General features: G+C 48.8%; 2 protein-coding genes across 7 annotated transcripts in view; one reads left to right on the top strand and one right to left on the bottom strand.

Annotated features, from left to right (window-relative positions):
• Window positions 1-119: 119 nt before the first annotated feature.
• UBE2Q1 (ubiquitin conjugating enzyme E2 Q1) lies at window positions 120-14,574 on the top strand. Its single transcript, XM_028709068.2, has 13 exons — window positions 120-497; window positions 2,290-2,394; window positions 2,525-2,629; window positions 4,689-4,739; window positions 5,613-5,753; window positions 6,117-6,201; window positions 7,415-7,475; window positions 9,556-9,646; window positions 9,762-9,820; window positions 11,057-11,105; window positions 11,374-11,469; window positions 12,542-12,608; window positions 13,981-14,574. The coding sequence occupies exons 1-13, from the start codon at window positions 135-137 to the stop codon at window positions 14,010-14,012; spliced, it is 1,305 nt and encodes a 434-aa protein (XP_028564901.2). The 5' UTR covers window positions 120-134; the 3' UTR covers window positions 14,013-14,574.
• Window positions 14,575-14,727: 153 nt separating this feature from the next.
• The window catches only part of TDRD10 (tudor domain containing 10), a 37,988-nt gene continuing 29,077 nt past the window's right edge, over window positions 14,728-23,638 (bottom strand). For all 6 annotated transcript variants that reach the window (XM_028709070.2, XM_077920030.1, XM_028709072.2 and 3 more), the window contains 5 exons: window positions 22,122-22,269; window positions 20,185-20,330; window positions 19,244-19,398; window positions 18,752-18,822; window positions 14,728-15,955 (listed from right to left, as the gene is read on the bottom strand). In XM_028709070.2, coding sequence (XP_028564903.2) covers window positions 15,920-15,955; window positions 18,752-18,822; window positions 19,244-19,398; window positions 20,185-20,330; window positions 22,122-22,269 — 556 coding nt within the window. In that variant the 3' untranslated portion in view covers window positions 14,728-15,919. The remainder of the gene's footprint in view (window positions 15,956-18,751; window positions 18,823-19,243; window positions 19,399-20,184; window positions 20,331-22,121; window positions 22,270-23,638) is intronic.

Raw genomic sequence — 23,638 nt, 5'->3', positions numbered from 1 at the left:
CACTTCCGCTCGGGCCCGGAAGCGCCCGTCTCCATGACGACGGCGCCGTGCGTGCGCCCGCGCGGGCCTCCGCCGTCACCTCCTGCCGGCGTGGCTCCTCCTCTTCCTCCTCCTCCTCCCCCGCCCGCGCGCCGATGGGGGGAGGAGCAGGATGCGGGTCGTCACTTCCGACTGCGGGCCCTTCCCGGCCGCCATCTTGCGGTGTGGGGGGACGCGGGGGGCCCGGGGGCCGCGGCGGGCCGCTCGATGGGAAGATGCAGCGGACGGGGCCGGGCGGGGCGGGGCCTGGCGCCGTGCTGGGGGCGGGGCCTGGCGCCGCGCTGGGGGCGGGGCCGGGGCGCGCGCTGCTGAGGCGGGAGCTGCGGCTCCTCGAGTCCATCTTCCACCGCGGCCACGAGCGCTTCCGCATCGCCCGCGCCTGCCCGGACGAGCTGGGCTGCGAGTTCCTGCCCGGCCCGGGCGGCGGGGGGCCCGTCCGTATCCATGGCAACATCACGGTGAGTCCCCGGGTGGGGGGGGGCGCCTTCAATTGAGCGGGAGACCCTCGCCCTCCCTCGGGGGCGGGGCTTGGAGGAGAGTGGGGTGATGGGGCGGGGCGTGTGGAACCGGGGCGGGGCGTGTGGAACCGGGGCGGGGCTTGCAGAGGTGGGGCGGGGCGTTTTCTGAGAGGGGCGGGGCGTGTGTGGGCGGGGCTTGGAGGGCGGGGCCTAAGGCGGGCCGTGGGTGGGGGTAGTTGGCAAGGTACAAGAGGGATCATGGAAAGCCCCTGTGCAAACCTACGAAAGTTGCAAACTTGGCATATCATGGTACCCTGTGTTAACACGCTGGCTGCAGGGGAGGCGGAAGCCCCATCTTCCATCAGTGCCACGTAGCTTCCAGGTCAACATGGCATGATCTAAGCCGCTCACCCTCTGCCAGCCCACTTCCAAGCAAAAGCAAAGACTTGCCCTGCCTTTGCAACTGGGACAGAAACCCAGTGGGTTGGCAGAGGAGGGTTGGAGGGATCCTCCTCCTGCCAACCTACTCACTCGCCTGCATGGAATTTCTGCTCGCCTCTGGTGACCATCCTGAGGCTTAAGCACAATGCAGGCAGCTGGGAGGCAGGGGGTTTCCCATCTTGAACACTTCCGCAACATGAGAACCCAGCGGGGCCACCCGGTAAGCCAAATGTTGGACAGACAAAAGAAAGTAGTTCTTCACACAGTGTGCAAACGATGGGATGTAATACGGACACCAAACTGGATGACTTGAAAAGAGAATTGGACAGGTTTGTGGAGGAAAAGGCCATCAAGGCTAGTCACCATGGCTATATTCTCCTTTCCCTGTCCTTTCGCCTCTGAATTGCCAGCTGCTGTTGTGCCTGAGTCCTACTTGCGGGTTTCCCAGGGGCACCTGGTTCTCCACCATGAGGACAGGATGCCAGGACAGATTGGCCTTTGAGCCTAATCCAGCAGGGTTGTTCTTATGGGAGACCAGCCTTGATTTAGCAGGGGAGGTGTGATTTATATGGGGCAGCTGCCAGGGTAACACAGTGTGCAGCATGTAGCCAAAAAGGGGTGCAGGCTGTGGCATGGAAGCAGAGATGCAGGACAGCCCAGGTGCTCCAGTGGCCTAGGTGGAAAAAGATGGGAAAGGATCAGGCGAAGAGGTGTCACTATTTTGCTTTTACGACTCAGATCTTCAGCCCTGTTGACCTTCTTAGTGGTTTAGACTGGAAATACCACTTCAGAGATCTGGGGAATGTGTAGCCCCTCAGCCCTGACCATTGGGCATCTTGGCTGCAGCTGATGTGTGTTGGGAGGCCAACAGTATCTGTAGGGACCTGAAGGATCTCCAGCTCTGGAATAACAGATGCCTGGGTCAAAAAGCAGGGAGGGTTGTTATCTCAACTAAGACCTTAGACTTGAGACCCCTTGAGATTGGACTGGCAGACTTCATTATGGCATCGAGTTAGTCCCTAGCTGCATGGCTTTAATGTTCAGAGGGCCACAAGAACCCTGGCAGGTAGAATAACATTGCTAGCCCATGGGAGCTGAAGTCAAGGTATTTAGATCAAGACTGGAGAATCTGGTGCCCTCAAGGTATCATTGGACTCCAATTCCCATCAGCCTCAGCCAGCATGGGTGATGGGAGTTGTAGTCCAGTGACATCTGGAGGACCATAGCGTCCTCATCACTAGCATAATGGGCCTGTGACAGGAAGTTGCAGAGGACTGGAGCAGAACAACATTGTCATATCTGGTTATCTCTGTGAGATGCTAACCCCCCTCGGTTTCCCCGCCTTCTCTAGGAGTCTTATCCAGCTGTCCCCCCAATATGGTCCGTGGAATCGGACGATCCCAACCTGGCGGCGATCCTGGAGCGGCTAGCAGACGTGAAGAAAGGAAATACGTTGGTGAGGCGGAGGAAGGGCCATGTCTTTGGGGGAAGGAGGGGGAGAGATTGAGCTGGAGGAGGCAGGGGTGGTGATCAGCATTCCTCCTTTTTCTATAACTTTTGTTGTCGTTGGCTTCCTTCTTGGGTAGCTTCTGCAGCACCTGAAGCGGATCATTTCCGATCTCTGCAAACTCTACAACCTTCCCCAGCATCCGGACGTTGAAATGCTGGACCAGCCTCTGCCTGCTGAGCAGGTAAGCAAGGCTCCTGGGCCAGGTGGCATTCTGCTGTATGGAGGCTGCTTGAACGGGCACAATTGGTTCTGTGTTTATTTCTGCCTGTCCGGCACGTTTCCTCTGTGCAAAACCTCTTCAGGCAGTAGCAGAGTTCACAGCAGTTGCTTCCGTGTAAGGAGAAGGAAAAGTCCACACACTGCTCTTTCTATCTAACAGCATTTATTTACATCAGCAAGCAAAGGAACAAAGAAATCCACCCGAACACCAGTCACAAGTGTACTAAAATAGGTTCAATATAGGAAGGTGTTAGGAATCAATGCCCCAGGACACTCCTGACTGCTGCCTACGCAGCAAAGTAGCAGAGTAGTGGGACTCTGGTAGACGTGGGATTACAAGGAAACACAACACACAGGAAAAATCATTCATAGACGTTTACTAAGGCATAAGTTCTTTGTCAAGAGTCCAAATACAGCATAGCTCCTCTTAGAGCAAAAAATAAATATCCAGTTTCAGCCTAAAAAGACACCACACAAATATAAATGCAAAAATATAAAGGTAAAAGAAGTCAGTTGAAGAATGAAGAAAAAGGAGGAGGAGAAAGACTGCTCACTGGGCTGCAGATAATACGCTTTCCCGTGGCCTTGGTACTAAGATAAGGCACACTGTTCAAAACAACAGCTGCTTGCTTTGAGCCGAATGGAAAGTTACAGACCTGCTAGAACGCACAAGCATGTTCCAGCTTTTATTGGCAGCTTCTGCAAATACATAAAACTTCACTCCATGACAGAAGGGGCGGTGGGCTGTGCTTTATGATGAGTTCCATATTGTCTGTACTGACCTGCAGCAGCAGTCCAGGGTTTCAGATGGGAATCTTTCCCAGCCTTAGCTGGGGATGCTGAGAATTGAAGCAGTGACCTCCTGTGTGCAATCCGGCAAACAAACATTAGAATCTTCTTCTTTTAAAATATATTTTATTAATTTTGCAAATAAAAAAATTCAAATAAACACACATTGATAAAGTAACACTGTATGTGGAGATTCTCCGATTCTCGCGACTTCCCCCCATCCCGTCCATGAAGTCTTGTGTTAAAACATCTACAACTGCATATTCATTTGTGCTCCAGTTATTATATCAAACCATATTATCCATGATATTTTTTACACTACAAGTGTGTCCATCTGCTTATGGTGGTCTCCTAAATAACTACAAGTTATTCCCCCCCCCCATTCTTTCATAAAGTTTTTATCCTCTTGATTTTCAGAAATCAAGGAAACTCAGAAACAAACATGAGAATCTTCTGTTTAACCTTTTGCCCAAGCCAAGAAACTATGACTAACAGCTCTGGAATGAGCCGCAATATTAAAATATAGTTCAAACTTGTTTTAGTTCCTTGCAGTGCAGTTCATAGGAATGCAGGAAGCGGCCTTATATTGAGTCAGACAATTGGCCCACCCAGCTCAGTTTTGTCTACACTGACCGGCAGGGACTCTCTGTGGAGTTTCCGGGGTTTGAACCTGGGACCCTCTGCACCCAAAGCAGATGTTCTGTCGCTGAGCCGCAGCCCTTTCCCAACTACATCGACTCATAAGTCTACATCCTATTGAATTCCACTGGGCTTACTCCTGGGTAGTTGGGATTGCAGCCTGTGTAGTGTTAATGGAAACGTCCTGGTTTGGTCACACAAAGTTTGCCTGTGAAAGGCTCATTCATATTTTGACATATTAAGATGAGAGATGGTTGTCTGAATGCAGTCACTTTTTATAAAACCTCTAAACAGCTTGTTTTCAGGAGTAGAGTCAGCCTAGCTTAAGGAAGCTGAGAGTTGTTGGGAGGTCTCTATTTCTCTCACTGAGCTACAACTCCCAGAGCAGTTTAGCAGTCTGTCCCTCTTCCCAGGGAACTCTGGGTGGGGATCAGGTGTCACCTAACAGCTCCCAGCGCTCTTAACAAACTACAGTTCCAGGAACTGGGAACACCATGACATCATTGCAATTTAAACATAGGTTGCAAGCGTGGCCTTACGGCAGTGTTTTCTAGTATAACTCCATGCACCTGCCCTCCTGTTTTGTTCCATAGAGCACACAGGAAGAAGTGTCCTCTGAAGAGGAAGACGAGGAGATGCCAGAGGTAAGGGGTGCATTCCTTTAAAAATTCCCCAACTCCTGTTTGCTCAGCCACCTCAATTCCACAGCCGTTCCTGTTCCTTCAGAAATGTTCAGGACAGGGGCAATAAGAATAATTTTATAACTTATACCCTGCCCGCCATGTGGACTGGAGATTTTAATGCGATAGCGAGCAAGGATTTGGATACATCCATCAGTGGTAAATAACAGACACATCCAAATCCACAACAGCCTTAAAAATGGGCTACAGAAGCCTTATGTTAAAAGGTCTATGGAGATACATTTTGGAGACATAGAGCACCCTTCCTATTTAAAGTAAAGGTACCCCTGCCCGTACGGGCCAGTCTTGACAGACTCTGGGGTTGTGCGCCCATCTCACTCAAGAGGCTGGGGGCCAGCGCTGTCCGCAGACACTTCCGGGTCACGTGGCCAGCGTGACAAGCTGCATCTGGCGAGCCAGCGCAGCACACAGAACGCCGTTTACCTTCCCGCTGGTAAGCGATCCCTATTTATCTACTTGCACCCGGGGGTGCTTTCGAACTGCTAGGTTGGCAGGCGCTGGGACCGAGCAGCGGGAGTGCACCCCGCGGCGGGGATTCGAACCGCCGACCTTTCGATTTGCAGCCCTAGGCGCTGAGGCTTTTACCCACAGCGCCACCCGCGTCCCTTCCTATTTAGCATGCAACAATTCTTGAATAGTTCCACGTGGCTTGTGCAGCTTTTGATTTCCAAGGAGAGAAAAAAAGAGAATTCAAAGCTGTCGCGAGTCAGGAATATGTCATGAGCTCTGTCTTCTTGCGTCGCAGGGGGGTTGGACTAGGTGGCCCTTGGGTCCCTTCCAACTTCACCATTCTGTGGCTCTCTTCTCGCCCCCAAGGACACAGAAGAACTCGATCACTACGAGATGAAAGAGGAGGAGCCGGCGGAAGGGAAGAAGGCGGAAGACGACGGCATTGGCAAAGAGAACCTGGCCATCCTCGAGAAAATAAAAAAGAACCAGAGGCAAGATTACTTAAATGTACGTGTCGCCAGGCGGGAGGGCAAGGCGGGGAAATGGGGGGCGGGTTGGGGGTGGAGAGGGAGAGGAGGGTCGCCCAGCTGACGTTTCAAAGCCTGCCTCTCCCTCTTTGATGCTGGGAGTGGCACATGGTTGGCTTGTGGCTTCCATGAGCCCTGGCTGTTGGCTGCACTCCCTGGGGGCTGGTGGGGGTTGGAGTTCACCTTGCCAGGAGAGCACCAGGCCAGCCCTGAGCCTGGGCGATAACTTGTCTCCGTTCTGGGGGGGGGGGGGGGGGATGGAGTAGCCTGGGGCTGGGCAGCCCGTTTTGCTAGCAACATGGGTGTAACAGTGAAATTCCTCCTCCCTCTCGCCCTCTCTCAGGGGGCAGTGTCTGGGTCTGTGCAGGCCACCGACCGGCTAATGAAGGAGCTCAGGGATATTTACCGATCGGCAAGTTTCAAGGGTGGTGAGTATCTAGCCTGGGAAAGCCCCGAGGCCGGGGGCGGGGAGGGGCCGAGGACTGGGAGCCTGGCCTTGTCTCTGCTTTTTGGGGAAGTGGTTGTCATCGGTCAGGAAGAGGGGGGGCAGGACTGTTGAGAAACCTGGATTGTAATAAGTAAACTGAGTTGGTAGGTAATGTGATGCGTTATTTTCTTGTGGTTGTGTGCCTGATGTATACTGATGCCTATAATGCAGAATTTGAAATTTATTTTGTCACCCCTGTTCGTATTTTTGTGTTGCATTGGTCTTTTCAGTGGGGTGTAGATGATGGAGCAATTGTTTTGTTCGTGGTTTGTTTAGGTAGATATATACACTGTGGGCTGTGTCCTTGCTCATGCTGCTTGCCAACCCTAACCAATAATAATAATAATAATAATAATAATAATAATAATAATAATAATACTTTTATTATTTGTACCCCACCCATGTGGCTGGGGTAACCCTGTCATTCTGGGCGGCTTCCAGCGTATATAAAAACATAATTACCCCATTAACCTGGAGCCTTCCTTTCCCAGGATTCTCATGTGCCACTGCAAATGGGGACTGCACAATGACAGCCTTACATATACAGTGGTACCTCGGGTGAAGTACTTAATTCGTTCCGGAGGTCAGTTCTTAACGTAAAACTGTTCTTAACCTGAAGCATCATCCTGAAGCAAAGTTCTTATCCCGAGGTACTATTTCTGGGTTAGCGGGGTCTGTAACCTGAAGCGTCTGTAACCTGAAGCGTATGTAACCCGTGGTACCACTGTATTTGTATGTATACAGGCAACTCCCCACTTGTACGCGATCTACTTGCATGCGACGGCACACACACATGCGGCACTGGGAACCCAGAAGTGGGGACCACCCTAGAGAGTCCTTGTGGCTTGCAATGAGACCCCGGGGCCCAAAGAGGACATCCTCTTCAGGTTCTGGGGTCTCCCGGAGAGCCACAAGGACTCTCTAGGGTGCTCCCCACTTAGGGGCATTTCATTTATACACATGGGGCCTGGAACGTGACCCCTTTGTGAATGGAGAGTCGCCTATATATATTGTGGAAGCCGTGATGGTTTGCGGTAGGAATTTAATTCTGCTTTGTTGGTTACTTTAAGGTTTGTGTGTTTGTGTTTGTGTATATAGCCATTATTCCTTTCCTTTCTCCTGCAATACCAACTGCTTCTTTCTATTTCCCACAGGAAACTATGCAGTTGAACTAGTGAACGACAGCCTGTACGACTGGAATGTCAAACTCCTGAGGTAAGGGTCTGACTGGTCCCGTGTGTGTGTGTGTGTGTGTGTGTGTGTGTGTGTGCTGCACCCTCCATTCCAGTATGAATCGGGACTTCACACACACTTGAAGACGCCTGCTCTGCTTTTTCTCCCAGGCCGGTAGATTGGCAAAGGGATTTTCCTGCCCCTCTTTCTCCACCAGAGAGAGAGGCTGGGGCAGAGCACCTTGCAGTGGGCCGCTTCCAGCCAAGCTGAAAAAAATTAACAAAGGCTTATCTGAGCCTGCTTTATTGATTCATAGCCAGCATTTTTATTGCAGCTCTTCCAGCAACGACAGCAAAGGCTCCCAGAGCTGTTCACACGTGCTGGGGATAAGATAGTCCTTGCCCTCGGGTTCTTCTCATGAAGTTAGCTAGTGCTTTGGTGGATGGAGAGGTTAATCTAGGCCAAGGGTAGGAAATCTCTGACCCAAATGTGGACCTCCAGTGTGCTCCATCTGGCCCTTGGGACTCTTCCCCAGGCGACACCTCAGGCAAACCTCTATGCACCTTCCACGAGTGTTTTCGCCTGGCTGGGGCGTTTCCTTGAACTCAGGCTGTGCATCTCGCTTGCCTGGGCAGAGGTGTGTGTCGTGACGGTGCAGAGAAACTACCCCATTGTACAAAAGTGGGAGGGAAAAAATTGCATTTGTTTCTCCACCCGCTTTGGCTTCTCGTCCAGCCCAGCATGTGACCCCCAAAGCAGGAACTCTGACCTGGGGAGGGGCGAGGGGCCTTCCTTTTTTTTTTTTTAAATGTTTTAAAATACTTTATTACAAGCACTTAAAATTACACATACAAAAAAGAAAAAATTGTATAATCGAAAGTACAAAACAAACATTGAGAAAAGACACATACATCTAAAGAAAAGAAAAAAGGAAAGAAAAAAAAAACGAAAAGAAAAATTTCCAATCATACCCTTACAAACATTTGACTTCCATTAACCTCAGCTTTGGATTAAATATTCTACATAAGTCTTCTGCAGTTATTTTCATTTTATCTTTACATGTCGTAGGAGTTAAGCATCATCTACTGTTAAGTTATTAATTCCCAAATTGGTCTCAAGATAACTTAAAAATTTGGACCAGTCTTCTTTCTTTTTAACGGGATTATCCCTCCTGATATATTGTGTAAGCCTCGCCAATTCCAAGTATTGATACAGTTTTACCTGCCATTCTCTCTTTGTGGGTACTTCTTGGGATTTCCATTTCTTTGCTATTAAAATCCTCGCTGCAGTGGTGGCGTATTGGAAGAAGGTCTGCTCTGTCTTTTTTATTTCCTCCCCAATCATCCCTAAGAGAAACGCTTCTGGTTTCTTGGGGAAGTTGTACTTCAAAATTTTCTTTAATTCCTCATAAATTTGTCCCCAGAAGCCCTTCACTTCCTCACAGGTCCACCAAATATGGAGAAAGGTCCCTACCTTATCTTTACACCTCCAGCAAGTGTTGTCTACTGTTCTATACATTCTACCTAATCTTGCCGGGGTCAAGTACCAACGATACATCATCTTATATAAGTTCTCACATAGGTCAGCACACGCAGTAAATCTCATACCCTTCTTCCACAGAGTTTGCCATTTGTCGTATCCTAACTCATATCCTAAATCTTTATTCCATTTAATCATTACCTCTTTAATCAACTCTTCCTTATTTTCACTTTCCAGTAATTGTTTATACATTTTGGAGAGTAGTTTGTTATTACTTTCCAGAATCTCCACTTGAAATCTAGATTTATTTGCCCCCATGCCTATTTTCTTATGCTCACTCCATAATGCATTAATTTGGTGCAGGTAAAACCAGTCCTTAATTTCCTCTTTCAATTCATCCAACGATCTTAACTTCCACCCTTCTTCTGATTTAATTAGAAGATCCTCATACGTCCATCTTTTGCCTATCATGTTTAATTTCTTTATCTTAATGATGTCCACAGGTGAAAGCCACCAAGGGGTACTTTGTTCAATCAAATTTTTCTTCCTATTCCAAACTTCTAAAAGGGACCCTCTAACTATATGGTGGGCGAGGGGCCTTCCTTTGGCCTGGGCTCAGCTTGCCTCCCTCTCTCTCTCCCAGGGTGGACGAGGACAGCGCCTTGCACAGCGACCTGCAGATCCTCAAAGAGAAAGAGGGGGCAGACTTCATCCTCCTCAACTTCACCTTTAAGGTCAGGCTGGTGGAGGGAGGAGGTGGTGGCAGCAGTGGCAGCTGCTGATGGCCAGGGTGGGAGGGAAAGGGAGGGCTGCCCGGCAGCCAGCTCAGCTTCTCTCTTCTCCTTTCAGGACAACTTTCCCTTTGACCCGCCCTTCGTAAGAGTCGTGTCTCCTGTGCTGTCGGGAGGGTAAGTGCCTGACGATGCCCACCAGTGGGATTTGGGTGGCTGCTATTAGTAACTCAGTTTCCTATCAAGGGCGAGGACAACAACCCATGTAAAACCATGCTGTTTTAAATCAGTATTATTATTGCTGTTGTATTTTGCCTTGCTTATTTTGCTGTATCCCTCTTGATGATTATTTACACACCTGGCTCAGTCCACTTGGAATTTCTGTTGCCCAAACCTCATTTGAAACAAAATGGGCTTGCATGAGAGCATTCCGCTGCTCCAGTTGTGCATGCTGTGCTCATATGCAACTAGCAGTTCCTGGCAGACTGTATTTTTTTTCCTTATCCACGTTGCATGAAAATGTCAGAGGATAGTAATAATAATAAATAAGAGGCTTTAGTGAAGTTGATTTATTTTTATAATATTTTAATAACTGTCAATACCCATCTACATTAACTATATAAAAATCGTGTTTACCTTTTTAGAGAAGTCTGTACAGGTTTGTGGACATAAACGTTAAAACTGTAAATCTGAATAAAGGTTGTTTTTGAGAAGACAAGTCATGTCCAAAATAAAAAATAAAAATCTGTATTATTTAAATCTATATAACCTCCCTTCTGAGGATCTCAGACAGCCAGGACCTAGGAAACTACCTCATACTGAGCCCAGATCCTTGGTCATCTATCTCAGTATTGTCTACACTGACCGGCACGTCACTGGGTTTCAGGCAGGGGGACATTCCCAGCCCCTACCTGGAGATGCCAGGGATTGAACCTGTGATCTTCTGCCTGCAATGGGGATGTTCTGCCCCCAAATTCTTACAGGACATGGAATTAAAGCCCGGTTGAAGGCCTTGCCCCATCCAGCTGTGCTGCTGGATGCCCTGCTCCCCAGAGGCAACAGTATTTGGACCCTAGTTCTACTGCCGGACAGACTCATCGGGTGTTCCTTGCTTCTGAAGAAAATCAGAGACGGCCACATTCTGCCTGCTCCATCGATAGATGTAGAGCCAGCTTCCACCTTTCTCCTTTCCCCACCCCAAGGACAGGCCATCTTAGCTGAGCAGCAGGGTTGGTTGTGGGGCAGGAGGCACATTAATAATTTTATACATTAGGATCTGCCATTAGGGAAGGGCTTTGATTGTGAGGAACTGGGTTACTGCTCCCCTTTTAAATGAATTTACACACACACACACACACACACACACAGGCTCTTTGGCTAACAATGGATTTCCCTCTGTCCTTCTCTCCCAAGGTATGTCCTGGGCGGAGGAGCTATCTGCATGGAGCTTCTAACGAAACAGGTGAGCGGCTGGGAGGACTCCCATTTGGGGCCAGGTCCAAGTCCCACTTCTGCAGCAGTTGGGCTGGGGTGTTCGGCTGGCCTGCTGCTCCCTGGGATAGCTCAGTCGGTAGAGCACGAGACTCTTAATCTCAGGGTTGCAGGTTCGAGCCGCACCTGGGGCAAAAAGGTCCCTGCATTGCAGAGGGCTGGACTAGATCACGCTGGTGGTCGCTCCCAACTCTACAGTTCTATGAAGATTTCCTTTTCCCTCCCCTCCTTTTCCCCAGGGCTGGAGCAGTGCTTACTCGGTGGAGTCCGTGATCATGCAGATCAGTGCCACACTTGTGAAAGGCAAAGCCAGGGTCCAGTTTGGCGCCAACAAGGTAACCTGGGATTAGGGTCGACGTGTCCTCTGCCCCAATTCCCCTGCGCTGGTGCTGTAGAGGAGTCGGCTGCCAGAAGAGCCTCTGGCAGAAGAGAGCCGGCAAAGCTTTAAAGAGTTACAACTCCCCAAGTGCTTTGACAATCCTTCTTTGCAGAGAACTCTGGAAAGGGAATTGTGGGCAATCTCAGCACCCTGAACAAACAGCAGCTCCCAGAATATTTTTTTTTGTGTGGGGGCGGGGGAGAACCGTGACTGTTCAAAGTGATGTCATGGTGCTTTAAATGGTGTGTGATGTACAATGTGGCCTAGGTCAGTCTTGGGTCTCCAGCTGTTGCAAGACTACAACTCCCATCATCCCTGGCCGTTGGGCTAAGCTAGAGGTGGATCATGGGAGTTGTAGTCCTGCAACATCTGGGGACCTGAGATTGAAGAACACTGACCTAGGTGACCTTGAATGAGCCGCAGACCTTTTCTCTCTTTCAGCCCTCAGGCTTGTTGCAAGAATAAAACGGGGGAGAACTATGTCCACTGCCTTAAAATACAGGATGTAAAAAAAATGGGGGGCCAGGTTCCTATGGTCACACCATGCTTGTCCTAAAATGCCTGATTGCATTAAAAAAAAACCAAAAACCACCACTTGCAAGATATTCAGCACAGTGAGTGTTTTGTGGTTGGAGCAATGTGGGAGATATAATCTGGCAAAGTTGCCTCTAGGAGTGTAACACTTCCTTTCACGGGTATGTGGCTTTTCAGGGTAATCGTGTTTCTGTGATTTAGAGGCAGGAGCCTCTAGGGTACCCATGGCTGGGCAATAGCTGGCTTTCAGCTTCGCGATATATTGCCACCTAAACATTGCGACATACAGATATATCACAATGTCTGAAATAAGGATGGAACTGTGTTGAGGCATTGGCTGGCTTCGCTGTGTTTCCCAAGTTTTGATTTTTCTATAGCACACACATCATGATTCACGATATATTGCCATTGCACCCATTGTGGGTGATGACAGAAGGGTGCAGAGAGGGCAGCCTTCTTAAAATTAAAAGCCATTCTCCGTTCTCCCCCCGCAGAACCAGTACAGTTTGACAAGAGCGCAGCAGTCGTACAAGTCCCTGGTCCAGATTCACGAGAAGAATGGTAAGGACTAGCCCCTTGGTTGAAGCGCATCCGGTGGAAGGCTGAGGAGCCGACCTACGTTGTTGGCCACTTTTTCTTATCCTCACCTTAAGGGACTTCCAGGCTTAGAGAGGAACAGGTGGAACCCCACAGGTGGGCTTTATAAGGTTTTTAACCAGCAATTTGAGTTGAGCCCAGAAATTCTGCGAGAGCCAAACAGTAAAGCCATTAACGATAACAACAGTACTCAGCAAGTTCCATTCTGTACACCCATGGCAACTGGTGCCAGGTGCAAGATAAAATAGGAGGAGCCAAGTGTAAAATGAGGTCACAGGGGGTGGAGTCAGTGACGCCATGCCGCAATAACTTGCATTTACAAGTACAAAACTACACCCGAGTTATTACAAGCAACAGCCTAATCGAGGGAGAGAGGGGTGGTGTTGCGATTGTTAAACAACTGTGGGAGGGGAGCTCAGAACCTCCTACCTTCTGCCCTCATCCCCTTTTCCTAGGGGCTTTCTGTCTATACTGAAGAGTCTCGTTGCAGTGGAAGATGGGTAGCAGCAGAGCTTTCCACTCCAGAAAGCTTGTCTGCCATAACTGACCACCTATTCCCGACTGAGGCTGCCACCAGTTTGAAAACCATCATCCCATGGCAATCCTTGTAGGGCACGGGTGGGTTGCCTGGTGCCCTCCAGCTGTTGTTGGGAGGGTGGCTGCAACTTACCCCCAGCAAGGTCTCTGGATCAGGAGTGACGGGAGTTGGAATCCAGCAAGATCTGGAGAGACCCACAGGATTCCCATCCCCCTGGAGAGGATGGCCCCTAGCTCAGTGGCAGAGTGTACGATTTCTATGCAAAAAGCCCCCCTGCTCTTCCAGTTCTAGAGGAGAATCTGGGCCTGGGAATGAGCCTCTGAGCACCCAAGAAAGAAGAGTATTTTGCTGGCTAGACCAGCTCCATGTGAGGCAGGGGTGGGGAATTGCTGGCCTGTGATGTAGTTTAAAAAAACAGAAGAAAACTGGGTGGTGGGTTTAATTCTGTGCTGGCTGTATGCTGCAAAACAGGCAGGCCCAGCTAAAGCTCAGCTGTTTGCAAAAGGACTTTCAAACAGCCCTTCTGAAAAGCAGGGGTTTGAAGAGCAGCACAAAGCAGTTTCCAAATATCTGTGCTTTTGCATTCCTGACAATCAGGACGCAGCGTTGCCTGATGTGAGGATGGCATCTGGTGATTGACGGGAGGGCGGGGGGGGGCCCCCACAAGGGTGAAGAGGTTAAGAATATGTAGGTTGCCCACCAGCAAAAGTTTCCCAGCCTTGATCTACAGAAACGGCGTCTGTTCGCCTAACCCCCCCCCCTTCCACCTTTCCTCACAACCTTTTACTTTGCTCTCAGGCTGGTACACGCCCCCTAAGGAAGATGGCTAAGCATGGAGACGGTCACCCTGGACAGGCTCAGACCGGCCTCGACTTCCCTGCTGAACGCTGCTGCATTTGGATCGCAAGGATGCCTGCTCTTCCTCCTCCTCCTCCTCCTCCTAGGACAGGACACTCACACCCTCCTCCCTCCCTCTTTCTCCACCACCCGTACTTGCAAGGCGATTTTAGTGAGCGGCTCCAGCGGGGGACTCTTACGGAATTATAAACACTTGCGAGCAGCCGGGCCCTCCCTCTGCTCTGCTCTGGCTACTGGCTTGGACCCGCGCTAGCAGGCAAGCTGGCAGTCACTCTTATTAAAAACCACACACACACGAAAACAAAACAAAACAGCAAAACTCTTTGATTCTCTTGTTATCGCTGGAAGCTCCCAGCTCCGCTGCAGTCTAGAGCACCTCTGCCTCTTCCCTCTGCTACGGATTTAATTTATTTTCTTATTTTCATGTACACTGCTTTTTTTTTTCCTTTTTCCTTTTTGGTTACAGTGTATGATGGATGTGTATGGGGGGGGAATGTATCTTCTTTGGAGAACAATTACATTTGTTAATTTGAAGGGGAACTAGTCTTACCTCTCTGTCTGCAAAGAAGGTGGCAACTCAGGGTAGGTTAAAGGGTGTTGCCTTCCCAAGAGGAAAAAAACCAACCACAAATCCATGAGGTCTAGAAACTTTAAAATCAGTTCCTAAAGATCCTCAGGCTCGTGGAATTGTCATAACTTGCTAGATTTATATTGCATCTGTGTGACGTTCCCTATGATCCTGACACAATATCTGCACTGTGATTTTGTTTTTCAACCAGGACCAACTCTGCTTAGTAGTCGTGAGGATGGTTGCTTTTGAATCCTCACAGTCCTGTTGTGTTAACTCCTTGTGCACACTTGGTTTTTCAGAATTGGGAAGTAGGAACCCAACAGCTTGCTAGGATACAAATTTGGGGTTAGCAATTAGGTGAGGGCTTTGTGGCTTTCTGGTGCTCCAAGGACACCTAGGTCAGACCAGGGCAGCAAGGAGGTTTCCACACTTCCAGTGTCACTATTCTTTGACTTTACGCTCCTGTGGACCACTTGAAAATTGCCAAGGGTATTTGATTTGATTTTTCAGCCAGCTATAGCGTTCATAATGCTGTGTGATTTTTACTCGTGTTTCAATTGCTCCTTTAAATTTCTTGTTTTGTACTTCGCTCCGTTAGAACTGAAATTGCCTAGAACTGAAATGCAATAAAGTACAAGAAAGAAAGAGAGCAATAAAAATGCAATTAAAAATCTTAATGCAGGCACATCATGGACTACCTGAAAGGAGCACATGGGCCACTGGTGGTCTGGGCACCAGTTTGGGAGCCCTTGCTGTAGGGCATATTTTAAAATCAGCAGACCTTGGAGTGGGGGGGGGGGGGAATCAAAGAAGCGGGGAAACTCAACAGCAAAAATGACTCCAGAGGAAAAAGCTCACCTGAGTGCAAGAGACAATCAGACAATTCCCTCCTCAGCATCACTTTTATAAAAAGCAACCAAGTTTTAGGTGTACATATTTGGTTTTAATCAACTAAACTACAGAAACAAGGTGGGAAGAACAGGCCCCAATCAATAGGCAAAATTTCAACATTCCTTGCCTCTTCAAACCCTCCATCTTTGAACACCACTAATATGCAAAATGTTTTTAATTAAGAGACATTTTTTTCCTTCCTGCCGCAAGAAGGCACAGTTAAACTGCCTTGTTTTGAACAGATACGGGGGGGGGGGGGTTGCATAGAAACAGGAAGGTGTAGAAAATTAATGCAAAGCGTCTTTCCGCTTACCCCATCTCCCATCAAAACAATTTACAATCCTTTTTTTTCCCAAGAGCCCATCAGCTTGCTTGTTGGATGTTCTCTCCAGAATTTCTTTAAACAACTTCCTCCTCCTACTCATCTTTGATGGCAAACTTCAAAATGTGTCGCTGTAAAAAGTTACCAAGATAGACTTAGAAAAAAATATTAGTGTATTTTAAACAAATCTTCCCGCTCCCAAACACCCATCATGACCCATAGCTCCTGTCACCCTCCAGCCCTTCTAACAGGCTGCCCATGTGGGGATGTTTTTAGGAATTGGACATAAACACTGGGTTCAGTTGTAATCCAGCTGGTTAAATGTTTTTTTTTTCCTCATAGAAACAGCTGTTAGAACTTAACATAATGCAAAGGGAAACTCTGGAAAGTGTTGGTAAATCCCCACTGAGACTCCCAAGCTGTTTCTCATGCCTAGTAGATGAAGAATTAAAACAATACCAAATGCATTAGCTGCACATAGAATCGCTGGGTTTCCAGAGACCCTTTGGAACTCTTGGCACAGAATTTAGATTCAGGGCAGAGTGATCTCCAACTTGCAATGACCCTCAGAACATGCAGGAAGCGGCCAGTGAGTAATTCCCGAAACTTTGTGTGCTACACGGGAGCTAAAACGCACCAGCGAGCATAGAGGTGCCCGTTGCATCTCTGCATGATACCCAGGCCTTGCCTCTGCTAGGATGTAAGGGATCAAAAGCATTGCTTCTTTGGGTCAGCCAGTTCTGCAGAGCTTCAGCAGAATTATCCACCATGGGAAGAGATGCCTGTTGCACCTCTGGATGATTCGCTTGTCACATTAAACAGCAGTTTTAAAAACCTAGAGTTTATTTAACATGAGCCCAAAACTGAAAGGTTCTCACTACACGCCAACTCTGCTCCCAGCTAATTAGTTTGGCATGAGTAGATCTCCCATGAGGAAAGGTTACAACATTTGGGGAGTATTAATTTGGGGTGGGGTAGGAGAACATTGTAAGAGGTGTCTAAGATAATGCATGGTTTGGAGAAAAGCATACAGGGAGATTTTTTTTCTCCCTTTCTCATAACTCAGATCAATTAAGCTTGAGTGTTGGAAGATTCAGGAAATATAAATGGAAGTACTTCCAGCAGCACATTGTTACTATGGAACTCGCTTCCGCAGGGATTGCTCTTCCACAAAGCTTGTGGGCAAATTTGATGTCACAGGATGTACTGATGGCCCCCAGCAGGTGAAAACATGAAGGATAAGACTCTCAATGTCCAGTAGCAATGATGGGCTGTGTTCTACTCTTGGAGCCTCTGGGTACCAGTCGCTGGGAACTGCAAGTGAGGAGAGCTGCTGTTGTGCTCTGGTCCTTGCAGGCTTCCCAGAGGCATCTGAAGGGGCGTCTCCACCCCCTCATCCAGCTGAGACATGAGATCCAGCTCTGAGTGTCTTTGGGCATTTCCCTCGCTGAAGTCACAGGGAACGAGGCAGAGGGCCTTTTCGGCAGTGGAATGCCTTCCCATCAGATGTCAAGGGAATCGACAACTATTTGACTTTTTGAAGACATCTGAAGGCAGCCCTGTCTAGGGAAGTTTTTAATGTTTGGTGTTTTATTGTGTTTTTATATATGTTAGAAGCTGCCCAGAGTGGCAGGGGGAACCCAGTCCGATGGGCGGCATATGGAGAATAAAATTATCATTATTATCATCCGGTTGGGCACTGGGAGAAGGGGCTGTGCTGGACTAGATGGCCTGATCTAGCAACCAGGCTCTTAATTTTGTCAAGGGTGTTAGGAACTGTAAATGGCAGATCCCACGATTCTCTAGGGCAGGCACCCCCAAAGTCGGCACTCCAGATGTTTTGGGACTACAACTCCCATGATCCCTAGCTAGCAGGACCAGTGGTCAGGCATGATGGGAGTTGTAGTCCCAAAACATCTGGAGGGCCAACTTTGGGGATGCCTGCTCTAGGCGAAGCCATATGTGCTAATGGTGGTGATGTGAATATGTAGTCGGGAGGGGGAGGATAGGGAAATGCCTTAACAGTGTGGGCTTCCCCTACTGGGAGACTAGGATGCGGGTCGAGGTGGGCTTTTAGCCTCACACAGCAGGACTCTTCTTATCCAAACCTGGGCTTATGGTTTGTTTCTCTCTTGACAAACCATGGGCAGCAAACCAATAACAAACCCTGGTTTGGAGAGCAACCAAAGAGTTAGGTGAAGATGTGTTTCAATTCACCTTAAACCACAGGTTCATTTTCAACTACAGTGGTACCTCGGGTTACAGACACTTCAGGTTACAGACTCCGCTAACCCAGAAATAGTACCTTGGGTTAAGAACTTTGCTTCAGGATGAGAACAGAAATCGCACGGCAGTAGCGCGAGGCCCCATTATCTAAAGTGGTACCTCAGGTTAAGAACAGTTTCAGGTTAAGAACGGACCTCTGGAATGAATTAAGTTCTTAACCAGAGGTACCACTGTATGGTTTAATCCAGGCATGTCCAAAGTCCGTTTTGGAGGGTTTAATCCAGCCCCTGTGGCAGTTTATCTCCTGGGGGAAAATCTTTTAAAAAGCTCCTAAAATTCCAATCCTAAAAAAAGCTGAACAATTTTGGTCGGCCCTCATGTATGCTCACTTCATCAAATCTGGCCCTCTTTGAAAAAAGTTTGGGCACCCCTGGTTAATGTGATATATGAATCGGGATTCTCCGTACAGTCGCTGTTCTGGAGCTTCCAATTTGGAGGCACATCTAGTGGATCGATTTGTGGCTCTCCTATGCAATCAGAGCACTCATCCTCTGGCCACTTTCAAAATAAACCTTTTGAGAATTCACCCATGTCGATTCAGGGGACAGAGAAGAGGTTCTGTGGCTATCAAAAGTGTGGAAGACGAGAAAAAAAATCATTTCCTCTGCACGTTAACAGTTGCAAGACGCTTCTGTCCCTACCTCTGTCTGCAATGGACCGACCACCTTCCCTTCCAGGATTTTTCTCATCATGAGTTGAGGTGGGAAAACCTCTGCAAAAGAAAAAAAAAAGTACGAGTCAAAAGGAATTATTCAGTAAGCAGTACAAGAGGGACTTGCAACAAAAATGCTGCAATATGGAGTGTGTGTCCTTCTGTTAGAATCAGGGTTGGAAGAGAAGTTCTTCCCCCCTGCAATGCAGGTATCTCAGCTAAAAGCATCCATGACAGATGGCCATCCAACCTCTGTCCAGGTTCTGAAAAGGCAGTCATGCCCTTCCATTCCACTTCTCCAGGGTTTTGGGTTTTGTCTCTGTCTCCCCCAGACACTCAGTTACTGGATTTGGCCAGTGGCAACCTCTTCGGATTTTTAAATTTTTTATTGGGGGGGGGGTGCGTCGTCGTTAGCAGCTTATCCTGCAGCACAAGGGTGAAATTTGTGTTCACCGCTCCATCGACTTTTGCCTTCACTTGCCTTCCTGGAGCGCAAACGGCTGCGCCAAAGGTTTGATGGCCCAGAAATCATCCCTGTCCAGCTTCCGCAGGGAATTAAGCGGGACGGTGGCAGAGCGGCCGAAATCCACAAAGAACACTACCGCCAGATCCTCCACCTTTTCCACAACCCAGCACCTGAGAAAGGGAGAGAGGCAAAAGAGAGAGAGAAAAAGATTGTTGTTTAGTTGTTTAGTTGTGTCCGACTCTTCGTGACCCCATGAACCAGAGCACGCCAGGCACTCCTGTCTTCCACTGCCTCCCGCAGTTTGGTCAGACTCATGCTGGTAGCTTTGAGAACACTGTCCAACCATCTCGTCCTCTGTCGTCCCCTTCTCCTTGTGCCCTCCATCTTTCCCAACATCAGGGTCTTTTCCAGGGAGTCTTCTCTTCTCATGAGGTGGCCAAAGTCTTGGAGCCTCAGCTTCACAATCTGTCCTTCTAGTGAGCATAGATCCCTTCTAGTGAGCATGGATCACTGCCTTGCCGTGGCGAAGGGGCTTGAATAACTCAGAGAAGCTATGAGCTATGCCGTGCAGGGCCACCCAAGATGGACAGGTCATAGTGGAGAGTTTTGACCAAACGTGATCCACCTGGAGCAGGAACCGGCAAGCCACTCCAGTATCCCTGCCAAGAAAACTCCATGGACAAAGGCAACAAGAAAAAGATACCTCCGCTTTTAATTTTCCACCCAGTATTCTGTTCCCAATGAGGGGCAGCCAGGTGTCGCTGGGAAGCTCGCGACCTTCCCTGCTGTAAGTCCCCAGCCTCCAGTACCCCCAAGGTATACTGCTGTGGCACAGGAAGGCTCAACTGAGCCATCATAACTAACAGCCACCTGCAGGTATCTCCATTTGTCTTAACTACATGCTTTGTTCTCAACCCCAAAGGCGCAACATGTATTTGTTTCCATAATCCCCTCACCTGTTCCAGGCATGGCCTTCATCCCCCACAATGCACTCCGCCAAGCAACGTGTCCCTTGTTGAACCTCTCGCTTTGTCAGAAAGGGTGCACAAGACTCACTTTCCGCCAAGGCCCCAAACAGCTTCCGCATAGCCTGATGGCATTCCTGCATTTTTAACAGCAAAAACAGTATCCGGTGTATTTTAGCTCCTGTTGAACATTCACATACACAAGCAAAAGTCCTCTAGCATTTCATTTCATTTCACTTTTAAGCGGCATACCGTCTTTCTGCATTACTGTACAGTGGTGCCCCGCAAGACGAATGCCTCGCAAGACGAAAAACTCGCTAGACGAAAGGGTTTTCCGTTTTTTGAGTCGTTCCGCAAGACGAATTTCCCTATGGGCTTGCTTCGCAAGACGAAACGTCTTGCGAGTTCTTGCGAGTTTGTTTCCTTTTTCTTAAAGCCGCTAAGCCGTTAATAGCCGCTAAGCCGCTAAGCGCCGTGCTTCACAAGACGAAAAAACCGCAAGACGAAGAGACTCGCGGAACGGATTAATTTCGTCTTGCGAGGCACCACTGTACATAAGGCAGTATACAAGCTGAAGAAATAACAAAACAAACAGCAACGATCACACACGCCTGATAATCTGATCCAATACAGTGGTACCTCGGGTTAAGTACTTAATTCGTTCTGGAGGTCTCTTCTTAACCTGAAACTGTTCTTAACCTGAAGCACCACTTTAGCTAATGAGGCCTGCTGCTGCTGCACAATTCCTGTTCTCATCCTGAAGCAAAGTTCTTAACCCGAGGTAGTATTTCTGGGTTAGCGGAGTCTGTAACCTGAAGCGTATGTAACCCGAGGTACCACTGTACAAAGAAGTCCCAATGACTTTGAAATAATCGACATATCAATTAAAGCAATATCCAATAATTCATTGGAATACAATAGTGAACAGTAAAATTAAATATCAGCAAATAATTAAACGGGACGCGGGTGGCGCTGTGGGTTAAACCACAGAGCCTAGGGCTTGCTGATCAGAAGATCAGCGGTTTGAATCCCCGCGACGGGGTGAGCTCCCGTTGCTCGGACCCAGCTCCTGCCAACCTAGCAGTTTGAAAGCATGTCAAAATGCAAGTAGATAAATAGGTACTGCTCCAGCAGGAAGGTAAACGGCGTTTCCGTGCACTGCTCTGGTTCGCCAGAAGCGGCTTAGTCATGCTGGCCACATGACCCGGAAGCTGTGCACCGGCTCCCTCGGCCAATAAAGCGAGATGAGCGCGTAACCCCAGAGTCGGCCACGACTGGACCTAATGGTCAGGGGTCCCTTTACCTTTTACCTTTTTATGACCGTAATAAAGATTTGTATTGCATTGTGCTAAACTATAATCAAGAAAAATAACAGCAAATCACAATGCACAAAATACCACAAAACATACAAAGCCATGAAAAACTGAGAAACAAGGACACACAACCCTTAAAACTATCCCTGAACTGCTCAGTTTTCAGCTGCTTCCGCTGTTCTCAAAGTCATGGTCTGGGCAAGGCTCCGAGGGCTGGAGGGTGGGGCAAGGCAGGTGTAAAAAGCCATTGCCTGATGGGCAGCACAGCATCCCTCTCCCCTCACATTTCCACTCGCAGACGCTCCATTTAAAGTAGAAACATTTCAGTTCCTCTAGCCTCATTCCTTTCACAACACGTGTGCAGAGGCCATCAAAAGCAACTTTCTACCATTTGCCCTCTTTCCCGAACGAGGCCAGTGCCATTCAAAGTGCGTTAGAGCTCAATGAACCGCCGTCTGTTGCATTGCAGCACATTGTGTGCTTACGTTGCTTTCACCGCTAACGGGGGGCACTAAACTGCTTCGCTTCCCCAGGCTTTATGGAACCACAATCCTGGGAAGCGGTGGGCAAACAGGCAAGCGGTTTAACCAAAACGAATTTGCGGCTTGCACCAACCTCTGTGAGATGGATGGCCCAGAAGAAGGGGGTCTGCGGAACGGTATCCAACACCAGCAGCGCAGCTTTCCCGACGACTTTTGCTATGGAGAACAGCCAGCCCACATCCTTAAAGCAATCTGCTAACATCTGCAGCAAGAACGAAGTTCTGGAAGGAAAGTCACAACACCGATCAAAAGATTCTTCCGGTACTCAGTTAAAAATACCGCATTTTTTGCTCCATAAGACGCACTTTTCCCCTCCTAAAAAGTAAGGGGAAATGTGTGTGCGTCTTATGGAGCGAATGTAGGGGGGAGGCAGGCAGGAAAAGCCCCCAAGCGCCGCACACAAGCTCCGCACGGCTCTTGGGGGCTTTTCCCCAGGAGGGAGAAGGGACTGACGCGGCCAGTCAGCCCCTTCTCCCTCTTTGTAGAAAAGCCCGCAGGAGCCGCGCACTCCTTAAAGGGTGTGCGGCTCCTGTGGACTGTTGCGGGAGGTGGGGGTATTGCCATAGCCATGCGCAGCCCCTCCAGCCGGGAGAGGCTGCACGCGGCTATGCCTTCTTTAGCCGCACACAGCCTCTCCCAGCTGGAGAGGTTGCGCGCGGCTAAAGAGGAAGCCAAGACAGCGAGTGGGATGGATCCCGCTCACTGTCTTGGCTTCTTTGCTCTTTGGGGCTGGGGGGGGGGGACCGGGCTTCCTCTGGCAGCCCCAGAAGCTCTGGGGGAAGCAGACAGGCTGCTGCTCTTTGGGGCTGGGGAGGAAAAATTAGATTTCCCCCCCCCCCTTGATTTCCCCATCTAAAAACTAGGTGCGCTTATGGTCCAGTGCGCCTTATGGAGCGAAAAATACGGTACCTAGCAGGAGAACATCAATCACAGAAGTCAAGAAATGATCAAGGAGTCAAAGAAAGTGTCCAATGGGGTTACAACGTTTTGGGCTTGTTTGTTCAGAGAACAGGCAAATAAGAGACAGGGTGAAATATTATAAAGGTGTATAAATGATGGAGGCAGTGATGGCCACTACTTTGGATGGCTTTAAAAGACTGGACAAATTCATTATCAATGGCTATTGTTCTTCTGCTACTATTTTTCTGATTACAGTGGTACCTCGCAAGACGAATGCCTCGCAAGACAAAAAACTCGCTAGACGAAAGGGTTTTTTGAGCTGCTTCGCAAGACGATTTTCCCTATGGGCTTGCTTCGCAAGACGGAAACGTCTTACAAGTTTGTTTCCTTTTTCTTAACACCGTTAATACAGTTGCGACTTGACTTCGAGGAGCGACTCATAGAACGCGGTGTGGTAGCCTTTTTTGAGGTTTTTGAAGCTTTTTGAGCTTTTTGAAGCTTTTCCAAAACTTTCCCGACACCGTGTTTCGCAAGACGAAAAAAATCGCAAGACAACAAAACTCGCGGAACGAATTAATTTCGTCTTGCGAGGCACCACTGTATCACTTGCTGGGAATCTAAAGTGCTCTTGCACTCAGCAGCTGTTTGTGGGCTTCTGGCTGTAAGAACAGGATGTTGGACTAGAGGAGG

The sequence above is a fragment of the Podarcis muralis genome, chromosome 16 (genome assembly GCF_964188315.1).
Source record: "Podarcis muralis chromosome 16, rPodMur119.hap1.1, whole genome shotgun sequence".
Classification (NCBI taxonomy): domain Eukaryota; kingdom Metazoa; phylum Chordata; class Lepidosauria; order Squamata; family Lacertidae; genus Podarcis; species Podarcis muralis.
This window is presented reverse-complemented; position numbering and strand designations above follow the sequence as displayed.